The sequence below is a fragment of the Pseudophryne corroboree genome, assembly GCF_028390025.1.
Source record: "Pseudophryne corroboree isolate aPseCor3 chromosome 3 unlocalized genomic scaffold, aPseCor3.hap2 SUPER_3_unloc_3, whole genome shotgun sequence".
Lineage (NCBI taxonomy): Eukaryota > Metazoa > Chordata > Amphibia > Anura > Myobatrachidae > Pseudophryne > Pseudophryne corroboree.
In genome coordinates, this window is record NW_026967519.1 from 2,189,691 (window position 1) to 2,202,174 (window position 12,484).

The 12,484-nt window shown below is 45.4% G+C and overlaps 1 protein-coding gene across 4 annotated transcripts in view; it reads left to right on the forward strand.

Annotated features, from left to right (window-relative positions):
- The window catches only part of LOC134983963 (uncharacterized), a 129,133-nt gene that overhangs the window by 19,220 nt on the left and 97,429 nt on the right, over nt 1-12,484 (forward strand). Inside the window, exons 1-2 of one of the 4 annotated variants that reach the window (XM_063949602.1) lie at nt 5,165-5,253; nt 5,837-5,886. The exons of 1 other annotated variant lie outside the window; for it this stretch is intronic. Coding sequence is in view for 1 of the 3 variants with exons in the window: in XM_063949601.1 (XP_063805671.1) it covers nt 5,119-5,253 (135 nt within the window). In the remaining 2 variants the exon portion in view is untranslated. Of the gene's footprint in view, nt 1-4,789; nt 5,272-5,836; nt 5,887-12,484 lie in introns of those variants that run through there. 2 more of the 4 variants (XM_063949603.1, XM_063949601.1) reach the window with 2 other exon arrangements.

Sequence of the window (12,484 nt, forward strand, 5' to 3'; positions counted from 1 at the left end):
CTGTCTGCCGTAATGTGTAAAAAGGGGATGCTGTCTGCCGTAATGTGTAAAAAGGGGGACGCTGTCTGCCGTAATGTGTAAAAAGGGGATGCTGTCTTTCGTAATGTGTAAAAAGTGGACACTGTCTGCCGTAATGTGTAAAAAGGGGATGCTGTCTGCTGTAATGTGTAAAAAGGGGGACACTGTCGTAATGTGTAAAAAGGGGACGCTGTCTGCCGTAATGTGTAAAAAGGGGGACGCTGTCTGCCGTAATGTGTAAAAAGGGGGACGCTGTCTGCCGTAATGTGTAAAAAGGGGATGCTGTCTTTCGTAATGTGTAAAAAGGGGACACTGTCTGCCGTAATGTGTAAAAAGGGTACGCTGTCTGCCGTAATGTGTAAAAAGGGGGATGCTGTCTGCCGTACTGTGTAAAAAGGGGCTCTATCTGGTGTAGTGGTGCTATTGTGCGGCGTAATTTGAATAATGGAGACTACTGTGCACCGTAGTATGAATTGGTATTATTTTGTGGCCACACCCCTTCCCCATGAAGCGCACTGCCCCTATCTTGCATGGGGGGGGGGGGGCAATGACGTATCTTGCACACAGCGCTAAAATGCCTAGTTATGGCACTGTTTAAGGCAGACATGTCCAAACTGCGGCCCTCCAGCTGTTGTGAAACTACATATCCCAGCATGCCCGACCCAGTTTTGCTGTCAGAGAATGCTAAAGCTGTGTCAGGGCATGCTGGGATGTGTAGTTTCTCAACAGCTGGAGGGCCGCAGTTTGGACATGCCTGGTTTAAGGTCTCCGGTTCACTTGCTCCATATAGTATTTGGCAATACCTAGTTCAGTCTGTCATTGTTAATTTCCGCCACTAGATGGCAACATTTAAATACCAGCATTAACTTCATTTAAGAATTGTCTTTACAACCTAATTCAGGCCTGATCACTGTTGTGGGAAAACACGCAGCGGACGATTGCCGAATGACTGCGCATGCATTTGGATCATAATGCATAGGTGTGAGGCCAAATTGCACAATATCCTGTGTCTTTTTTTTATCTCTAGGTTGATTGCAAGCTGATTGACAGGAAGCGGACGTTTGGGGGTGGTAACTGGCTGTTTTCTGGGAGTGTCAAGAAAAACGCAGACGTTCCCAAGCGTTTCCAGGGAGGGTGTGTAATGTCAGCTACAGCACGATCAGCCTGTTTGTATCGCACTGTAGGAGTAAGCTATGGGCTACGCACAGACCGGAAAAACATTCGATGGTGAGTGAGTTGCAAATGGATTTGCAGATGTCCGCTGTCTTCGCACAGCATACACAGGCATTCGCACACTTGCACGGTGGCGGATTATCACTCTTTATGAGCAGCGGCTATCTGATCGCAGACCTGTTTCTATCGCACTGTATGGGTGTAGTATGGTATGCCGGCAGCTGGGCTCCCGGCGACCAGCATACCGGCGCCGGGAACCCAACCACCGGGATACCGACAGCGTGGTGATCGCAAATGAGCCCCTTGCGGGCTCGCCACGCTACGCGCGCCACGCTATTTTATTCTCCCTCCAGGGGGGTCGTGGACCCCCATGAGGGAGAAAAAGTGTCGGTATGCCGGCTGTCGGGATTCCGGCGCCGGTATACTGTGTGCCGGGATCCCGACAGTCGGTATACTGAAGACCACCCCACTGTAGGAGTAGGTCCTGGGCTGCGCACAGACTGGAAAAATCATTCGACGGTGAGTGAGTTGTGAACGGATTTGCAGCTGACCGGCGTTTGCATAGCTTTTTGCACGGCGTACGCAGACTTGCACAAGGCGGATTTTCACTCTGTCTGGGCGGCGACTATCGGATTGCAGACCTCTGCAAAATCACAGAGGAGCGATCAGGACTGAATTAGGCCCCTAATAACGTATTAATAAAATAGCAGTTATGAATCTTTTATATATTCTTATAATATTTGATACATGTTATGTATTCCAACCTTAAAGAGAATGCTTCTTCAACAAACTTGTGTTGCAGTGTACCATATTTGCAACACAGTCTGTGACCATGGTGACGTGCGCACTTTGGGTGACGTCATTGGGAGACAATCTTTATGTGGTTATTTGTATCCCTATGTGCCGCTTCCTGGTGTCCCCCTCCCTGCACCATATTTGCCTACTCTCCGAGAAAGGCCAGTAGGCTCCCAAAATTCGTGTAGCACTCCCGGTTCCCCGGGGAAGTGGGCAAGTCTCGCACATGCCGCTCTTCCCCATCCTCTCCCCGCAGTATCCCGTCACACAAAAGGGGGCGAGGTGATTACGTGATTCATGCTAAATCACATCATAGTAGCCCTGCCCCCCTGCTTTATGTGGGCATTACGTCACCACGCCACCGTACCTCCTCCTCCACACCCCCTCCTGTGTAACCTGGCAGCCATAAAGTAGGCAAACATGCCCCACACAAGTTCTGCAGCAGCCGCGTGGAGCTACTAGGCTGTCAGCGAAGCCTGCGCTCACACCACCATTGTCATCGATCGTACAGTCACAGATGACTATCCCTACTCACGACACTGTGTGTAAGCGTCTGAACCCATCACACAGAGAATAAACGCTGTCCTGCCTCCTAATCCAGATATATTTACAACTATTATATTCTTGTAACTTTATTTTTTCTGTAACAATAAGCTTTGAAGTTTTTACTTGGATTAAAAATTCTCAATCTTATTTCTGTTACCTGTGTTTTCCAACCCAAAGCCTCGAGAGAGGTCAGGTTACCAAATTTTTACGTATTAATAACTTTGTGTGCTGGTGAGAGCAGAAGCTCGCCCTGGGCTTGGTCCCTAAAAGTCGCTTGACCTGGCAGACGCAGTGACTGGTCTGGTACTTCTGCTGGTGGCAGTTTACCGCGTGGATTCACCACACACATTGAGGTAATCAGTACGGTGTCACGGGCAGCGTTCTCAGATTGGCGTATCTGGAGAATCGCAGCGCGGAGAATCGTAACAAATTTAGAATGTAAGCTCTTACAAGCAGGGTCCTCTTCCTTCATGTGCTTTTACATCTCTTAACCTATCATCTTTTCAATACTCCCTTTGATGGCACCTAATCCTTCGGTTTTCTGCCATCCTGATACTTATTTCAGTGCTGTTTACTGATGCAGCTATGTTTATATGCCCTGTACTTGTCCTATATTGTATTGAACTATAAGTCACTGTCTTCATGTTTTGTTTGTTTGTTTAGTCTGTAATTGGGCGCTGTGGATTCCACGTGGCACCATATAAATAAAGGAGAACAATAATAATATACCCTCACTCTGTCACACACCTGATCACTGTCCTATCATGTCACACAGTGTAAGGTGCGTGGGCGGCACAGGCTGACAGCCTACCAGCCCCGTGCAGCAGCACTGAAAATGTCAGGCACACAGCTACCATCAGTGGTGGGAAACAATCTGGCTAAATGCAATCAATGGTAAAATGTATTCAACATCAGTCATATACCCCTGATGGTTTTGAAACATTGATGGGCGATGACCATCCCTAGCTAGGCTTCCACCATTGAAGCTTTCTTTGAGATGTTAATCATTGCTAGGAATGGTCATCAAAATGTTCACAATTGATTGTTAACATCGCTTGTAAATAGGAAGACAAAGATTGATGGTATGAAACTTCGAAATTTGATACCACCGATGGTTTCTACCATTGTATATATGCACACGTGCAGAAGAGACTTGCTCCAGGGGACTGCCGCGGTGCAGCAGCCACGCCATCACCTGTGCCAAGAGACCACCCCCACACAACCACAGAGGCTGGGCAAAATGCTTATAGCCGCCTGTGAAAACAGGGAAAGCAAGCGAGGCAGGGCTGCTGTCTGACATCTGAGACTGCCAAGTAAGCAGTGCACTACGCTAGAAGAGGGCGGACAAGATGGCGGCAGCCAACCCGCTCATCCCGACACTGATTGTGTGTACTGTACTGTATGTAAGGCAGCTGCTGAGCTTCTGGCCTCGGAGCTGGTGGCAGCGCCGCGGTACAGGGCTACTATTGGCTGATGGCCTAGTAGTTCTGTGCTGTGGTGCGTGCGTCTAAAAAAATAAATAAATCAGACGTCGGGGCAAACTGCTACCATTGAAGTCGGGAAACCGATATCGATGGTGAAACTATCTAACAGCAGATGATGTCCATCGATGTTTTTTTTAAATCATGGATGATAATCCCTAATCATCGCATCTAAAGAATTAGATGTAAAAAAATAACCAGTCATATGACTTGCACGTGCGCAAAAACAACATGTTTGTTCATGTTCATCGGGCTGTTCTTGATGTTGAATTGAGCTGTACTGTAAGCTCTGTTGGCCATCGATTCCACACCATTCGAAGGTGGCTACTATCGGAAATCCGCCATCAATTGATGAAACCACCACCATGTAGAGAAAACATTTATGGCTGTAAACCATCACAAAACGATGTCCATCCCCACATTAAACATATATATATATATATACATATATATATATATATATATATATATATATATATATATATATATATATATATATATATATATATATATATATATATATGTATAATACAGATAGATAGATAGATAGATAAAAAAAAATAGCTAACACGTAATATTAGCTCATAATGTATGTTAATGGCAGCTGCCAGAAACATCAATGTCTCCTCTCCTCTCTGCCAGAAAGATAACGTCACTTTCTGCCCGTGCGTTCCAAGTAATCCCTTCCCAGGCAGCAACGCTGGATGGTGTAATGCGAAAGGAAACCAAGCCACGCCCCCTCACATCTCCGCCAGCTCAGCTCTGCGCTCTCGTCTCTCTCGCCGACCGCTGCTCGGACCAATAAGCAGCGTGTGACGTCACCCCTTGGCTAGAGCGAGTACATTCTCAGCAGACACTCCGGCGCCGCCATTTTCTTGTGGCTCATTCGCTTCTCCAGAAAACCGGGTCACGAAGATGGAACGCCTTTTATCGCACTGGGGACATAGAGGCGTGGACATTCTGTATGCACCGGCTACATCGCCGGGTGACGGTCTGATCGTCACCCGGCGATAACCGCTAGGTGTTACGCGTTGCTCAGCAGAGCGGCGGCGGCCATTTTCTTCCTATCGCCGCGATAATAAATGTCGTATCGCCGCAATTTACCATGTCTGTACTGATCCGGTGCAGAGGTCGCGCATGCGCAGGCAGCACTCTGTGCACCCTGACCCGCACTCTGGGTCCGGTCACTGGTGTGGTGGGGACTCAGGTGGTCTGCCACAGCCTCCTTCATTGTGGAGGGGTAAGAGGCTCTGCTATGGTCAGTGGGATGTTATTGGGGGGCTTAGAGGGTCTGCTGCAGCCTGTGTGATGTTATTGGGAGGGCTCAGAGGGTCTGCTGCAGACTGGGTGATTTTTAAAGGGATATTTCTATAATTTTTGTACAATAATTAAATGCCCAGGTCATGTTAGAGCCAAAGTTTGAATAATTTTTATTAACATTATTTTATTACGTAAAAATAATAATGATAATGATGATTTTATTTATATACCGCTTTTCTCCCAAAGGATTCAAAGTCGTACGGGTTGTTAGTACCTTGCGTCTAAAATAGTTTTTATTTTTTTTAAATAAAATAATAATTATTATTATAATAATAATAATAATAATATACTGTAAATATATTTATATATAAAAAATCTAAAATTGTAACCATTAAAGCAGAATAGTTGGCATTCGTTTTTAAAATTGCAACACCACCTGTTTATAAAAAATTCTAAAAATAGTCTTTGCAGATCCATCCATTTTCTTCATAATTAAACAGCTTTAAAATATTTTCTGTATTTTTATTTAACATGTACTTTTTATTTTATACTTCTATTTATAGGACAGTCATATTCTGTATCCGTGTCTAAGTTTTAATACACTTCAGAAAAGGTAAAATTTTAATGTGCAGTAGCTTTTAATTATTTTGGTTTTCTTATTGTAGTAGTTGTGTAACCGTTAAAAATATTATATAATTGGTTAAAATTATAGTACACCTAGGGGTATATTCAATTGAAGTCGAAAACTGCTGTCTGTCGAAAAGACGTCAGTTTTCGACTTTATAAGGTCAAATCCTGATTCGACCTATTCAGTATTTCCCAAAATTTTTCGACAAGTCGATGAATTCGACTTGTTGAAAAGCACGTGGATCAGCGGAATACCTGCCGATCCACGTGCTTGTGTCGAAAGTTTTGGCCCCCTTTTCGACCATCTCAGTCCGACATAAAAACATATCGGACTGAGATGAGGGATTAGAGCAGGAGAAGGGGGAGAGCCGCAGGGAGACGGGGGACAGCCGTGGGCAGACAGGGGAGAGCAGCGCTACAGCAGGATGTCTCACAGCTGCGCCACTCACGGCAGCTTCCACCCGGCTCCAGCAAGTTAGGTCACGCTTGCTGGAGCCGGGTGGACACTGTCGTGAGGCCGGACGGCTGTGTGACATCCTCCTGCAGCGCTGCTCTCCGTCTGCTGGTTCCCCCCCCCCCCGTTTCCTCCTCTGGGTCCCTCATCTCAATTCGACTTGAAAAAGTTGAATTGAGATGAGATTTGAATAGGGGTTGTCGGATCCATTCCGAAAAATGCATGTCGGAATGGATCCGACTTCAATTGAATATACCCCATATTGTTAAACACAGATTTTATATACTAGGTTATAACCATATTTACATGCATTTTAATTTGTAACAAATTACTTTTTTTGTTTTGTACGTTGAATATATTTATTTACGTGTTTCCTACTGTGCATTGTAATATTCCTATTATTAGCATACAGTTATGGTATCAGGTGTAGGGGTGTAAGCTAGTGTAACATAGTAAAAAGCAAAAATTTTTTGTTTTTTTTCAAATACATCTTCTTACAGTTATGTATGTCCAAAGGTTATATTCATCTTACTATAACTTTTTGTGAGATATATATATATATATTTATATATATATATATATATATATATATATATATATATTTGCATCTAGTGCAGTCACGAGCACTTCACACTTGTAATTTAAAAATAATCCATAAATAACACACCTAATATAAGTCCTGTTAGTCTTTTAAAAAGACAAAGCGGGAAGGGTTTATTTATTTTATAAAAGATAAATGATTTACTCCTCAGACGATTGTGGCTGACGACCCTCTCGCTTAGATATTATTTAGTATTAGTCCCAGTCATTGTTGGATAAAGATTGTAAACTTGAATTGTAGATTTTATTAACTGTTGTTGCACATTTTGTTCTTTAGCTGTTTGTAAATAATAAGTAATGTGCAGTATGTACCGCTACGTATTTACCTAATGTGGGCTTCCAAATGTGTGTGCATATGTATGTATAATAATTAGATTTATTTTATTTTTTCTAATTTAAAAAAAAAAAAATTCAGTTGTTCTTAAGGTTAAATTCTTGTACTCGAAAAGGGGGAATTTGGATATGCACAGGAGTAGAAAATACCATTTGGGTTATTCAGTAATGTGTATATGGAAGAAGAAAATGAATGCATTTGCCCAGATGAGGTCTAGTGTTTGTTGATTTGCATGGGTTTAATTCCATGGTGCCGCAACTGAGCAATTGTCTCCAGACTGCACATGCGCTGCAACCGCAGTGCGCACACGCCAAGGTACTGATAAAGCTAAATATTTATCTTATTTAAAACCCTTTAAGAGGTCTAAGAACACTGTACGCTATTGACGTATGGAGTACCGTAAGGGTACGCACGTTGCGTAACAATCGCTTAGCCGTGGTCGAGACGCTCAAGCGTCACGTTCGCTCACGGCCAAGAGATCACAGGCAGGCACGCTATTGGCTGCTGACTAACGTAATGGTTCGCTATAGCGTAGCGGACGCTCGGGACCACGAGGAGATCACCAGCGGCGCAGACGCTCACAAAGTTAAACCTTTATATCTAAACCATAAACAATGTAATATGCAGTAAAACCTTAGAGTAGAGATAGGGTGTAGATGCAACACAATGTAACCTTATTAACTTAAAAGCTGTTCGAACGTCACCGACGCTCTGAGAATACTTAACACTATAAGAAACACACGACTACCGGGCTCAGGGTCTAACGCCTTATATGAATGTTATTACTTGCAAAAAGAGTAATACAGTACAAGTCACACACTACAATATAACATAGGCTAACTAACCAGATAACTACACAGGAAATACAATACAATACTATTACGTTTAAGGGAATACGAGAGAGAAAGAGGAGAAGAGAGAGAGAGAGATAGAGAGATATGGCTCACAATAACAAGAAAAACAATATGATTGCGGAGAATAACTTACGCACAAAGGGGAACGATCGCATGCGCCTCTGGACATCCAGCTCCCGATTATCAGCAATGAGAACCGTTGAAGAGTGAGCTGGATGTGATCGGCTTGTCTATTTATGCCCCACACACAATACAGTTCAATGGTCCCTACAATCTCATTGTTCATTGGACACAGGAATTCCTCCTCGCATTATAACAAAAGGTCATAGGTTGATTCATACAGGTGGGCTGTGACAATTTCCAACTGCTCAGGTGGGTGGGAAACTAGGTTTCCCGCCGCATGGATAAGTAAGTGCAAATAATAGTAAATAGACATAAACTTCTTATGTCCATAACTATTCGCACGAGCGATTAATTCGCTTCAAACCAACACCGGAATATTGCTAATTAAATACTCTTCCGACGGATACTAAACACCACTGTATGACCCATGTCTGACCCTTCGTATCAAACAAAGAGGGATCTCTCTGTCCATGAACATGCTATATTAACTAAACTTTCAGAATCTATCAAAGGGACCATGATCTATAAAATACATTATATAGTGAAAATATGTAACGATTGAGTCGCACGCTACGAACACACAAACTCTACCGTAAATGCACATACCGCGCGCCCGCGGGTGCCCGCAACAGCGAGTATGCGCACGCACGGGAGAGCGCACGCATGCGCAGCGCGGACCTGTATGAGGTGCAGATATGGCAGTGTGCATAGTGATATTTTTCTGACTTTGACAGTACCTTTGTGTTGCCGCTCGCAGCGAGGAATTGACAGGAAGAGGCCATCGGGGGGGGGGGGGGGGGGTGACGTGGTGTGTCTGCAAAAGCGCAGGCGTGTCTTGGCGCATGACTGCATTCTTGTACGCATAAAACATGGCGCAGTCATTGCAACTCCCACGGCTATTCTAGGCACTTATGGAGGCATGACCCTCACATCTGCGTCGGAGCGATGTATACCTGCAGTAACGCCAGTATAGGCTGCACTGTGATTGTATGTTGTGAAACTTGGAGCACTGGTGTATACTGACTATTAAGTATGATTGCGATTAACTTTACTCTTGTTTTTTCTTTTGCATGTATTCTTCTGAATTATTTAAAAATATGAGCCAGATATTTTTTCTAGGGCAGGGCCAATAGATATGGCTGCCTGTGATTCCCAGTGCAGTGGTTCCTGAGAGCTGCCTCTGTTTTCCAGTGCGGTTGTACCTGAGAACAGCCATTTCCAGGACGGCTGTACTTGGGAGCTGCCTCTGATTTCTAGGGCGGCGGTACCTGGGAGCTGCCTGCAGCGCCGTAACTAGGTGTGTGCAGAAGGGGCATTGCCCACAGCGCACACCTAGTTAGAGCGCATATTCCCCCTGTGCTCTCACTGCGCGTCCCTGTCTACTGCACTCCCGTGGCCCGCCCCCTCTCTTGGCCCCTGTGTACTGTGCTCATACGGCCCCTCCTCCATCGGCACCCATGAACAGCGCTCTCGCTGCCCGCCCTCTCTCTTGGCCTGCAGTGCAGTGTACAGAGGGAGCGCTGGGTCAGGAGCCGGCAGCAGCACAGCCACAGGAAGAAGGAGAAATCATGTAAGTGGCTGCCCACACACTACACTACACTACATTACACTAAAGTACACTACACTACATTGCACTAAAGTACACTACACTACACTAAAGTACACTACACTAAAGTACACTACACTACAGTACATTACACTACATTACAGCCTAAGGGTAGGGGGGCTGTAAGGTACTCTGCCTGCTGTAGTGAGTAAAAGGGGGCTCCACCTGCCATAATGTGTAAAAAGGGGGACTGTCTGCCATAATGTGTAAAAAGGGGATGCTGTCTGTCATAATGTGTAAAAAGGGGGACGCTGTCTGCCGTAATGTGTAAAAAGGGGGACGCTGTCTGCCGTAATGTGTAAAAAGGGGACGCTGTCTGCCGTAATGTGTAAAAAGGGGACGCTGTCTGCCGTAATGTGTAAAAAGGGGGACGCTGTCTGTCATAATGTGTAAAAAGGGGGACGCTGTCTGCCGTAATGTGTAAAAAGGGGGACGCTGTCTGCCGTAATGTGTAAAAAGGGGACAATGACTGCCGTAATGTGTAAAAAGGGGATGCTGTCTGCCGTAATGTGTAAAAAGGGGACAATGACTGCCGTAATGTGTAAAAAGGGGACGCTGTAATGTGTAAAAAGGGGGATGCTGTCTGCCGTAATGTGTAAAAAAGAGAATCTGTCTGCGGTAATGTGTAAAAAGGGGGACGCTGTCTGTCATAATGTGTAAAAAGGGGGACGCTGTCTGCCGTAATGTGTAAAAAGGGGGACGCTGTCTGCCGTAATGTGTAAAAAGGGGGACGCTGTCTGCCGTAATGTGTAAAAAGGGGACAATGACTGCCGTAATGTGTAAAAAGGGGATGCTGTCTGCCGTAATGTGTAAAAAGGGGACAATGACTGCCGTAATGTGTAAAAAGGGGACGCTGTCTGCTGTAATGTGTAAAAAGGGGGATGCTGTCTGCCGTAATGTGTAAAAAAAGAGAATCTGTCTGCGGTAATGTGTAAAAAGGGCACGCTGTCTGCCATAATGTGTAAAAAGGGGACGCTGTCTGCCGTAATGTGTAAAAAGGGGACGATGTCTGCCGTAATGTGTAAAAAGGGCACGCTGTCTGCTGTAATGTGTAAAAGGGGCTCTACCTGATGTAGTGGCGCAACTGTGCGGCGTAATTTGAATAATGGAGACTACTATGCACCGTAATATGAATTGGTATTATTTTGTGGCCACACCCCTTCTCTATGAAGCCACGCCTCTATATTTCTCTTACGTCCTAGAGGATGCTGGGGACTCCGTAAGGACCATGGGATATAGACGGGCTCCGCAGGAGACATGGGCACTCTAAAGAACTTTTAGTATGGGTGTGCACTGGCTCCTCCCTCTATGCCCCTCCTCCAGACCTCAGTTAGATTCTGTGCCCAGAGGAGAATGGGTGCACTACAGGGGAGCTCTACTGAGTTTCTCTGATAAAATAATTTTGTTAGGTTTTTTATTTTCAGGGAGCACTGCTGGCAACAGGCTCCCTGCATCTTGGACTGAGGGGAGAGAAGCAGACCTACTTAAAGATAGACTGTGCTTCTTAGGCTACTGGACACCATTAGCTCCAGAGGGATCGGAACGCAGGTCTCCCCTGCCGTTCGTCTCAGAACCGCGCCGCCGTCCTCCTCGCAGAGCCGGAAGATAGAAGCCGGGTGAGTATAAGAAGAAAGAAGACTTCTAAGGCGGCAGAAAACTTCAGATCTTCATTGAGGTAAGTGCGCAGCGGTAACGTTGCGCGCCATTGCTCCCACACGTTACACACACTGACAGGCACTGATGGGTGCAGGGCGAAGGGGGGGCGCCCTGGGCAGCAATATAAACCTCTGTTTTGGACATTTTTCACACATGGGCTGCGGAGTCAGTAGATATGTAAATCCCCCGCCATTAATTGTAATTTTGAGCGGGACCGAAGCCCGCCACTAGAGGGGGCGGAGCTTGGTCTCCCAGCACTAACCAGCGCCATTTACTCCACAGTGATCTGAAGAGAAGCTGGCTCCCCGGACTCTCCCCTGCAGATCGGTGACACAGGGCTGAAAAAGAGGAGGGGGGCACATTTAGGCACAGTGGGGTAAATTTACTAAGATTCGTAATTCTCCCGATTTGGTGGGAGAATAATCACGAATGACATCGAAAGTGTTAAACTGCAACTTTTTGAATTTGTTACGATGGATTTACTAAGCTGCCGTATTTTGCCTTTTCGGGTTTTCCGATGTCGATGTCATTCGTTTTTTTTTCAGTTTTTTACGGCAGTGATTAGCAAAACACTGCCGACTTTTTTACAATGAATCTCGGCCGGATCTGTGTGATCCGTGCTGGGGTTCATTTTTTTTTTTTAATTTAAATTAAACACTGTAAAATCCCCCAAAAAAATTGCGTGGGGTCCCCTCTCCTAAGCATAACCAGCCTCGGGCTCTTTGAGCCGATCCTGGTTGCAGAAATATGGGGAAAAAATTGACAGGGGTTCCCCCATATTTAAGCAGCCAGCATCGGGCTCTGCGCCTGGTCCTGGTTCCAAAAATACGGGGGACAAAAAGAGTAGGGGTCCCCCGTATTTTTAAAACCAGCACCGGGCTCCACTAGCTGGACAGATAATGCCACAGCCGGGGGTCACTTTGATATAGTGCCCTGCGGCCGTGGCATCAAAAATCC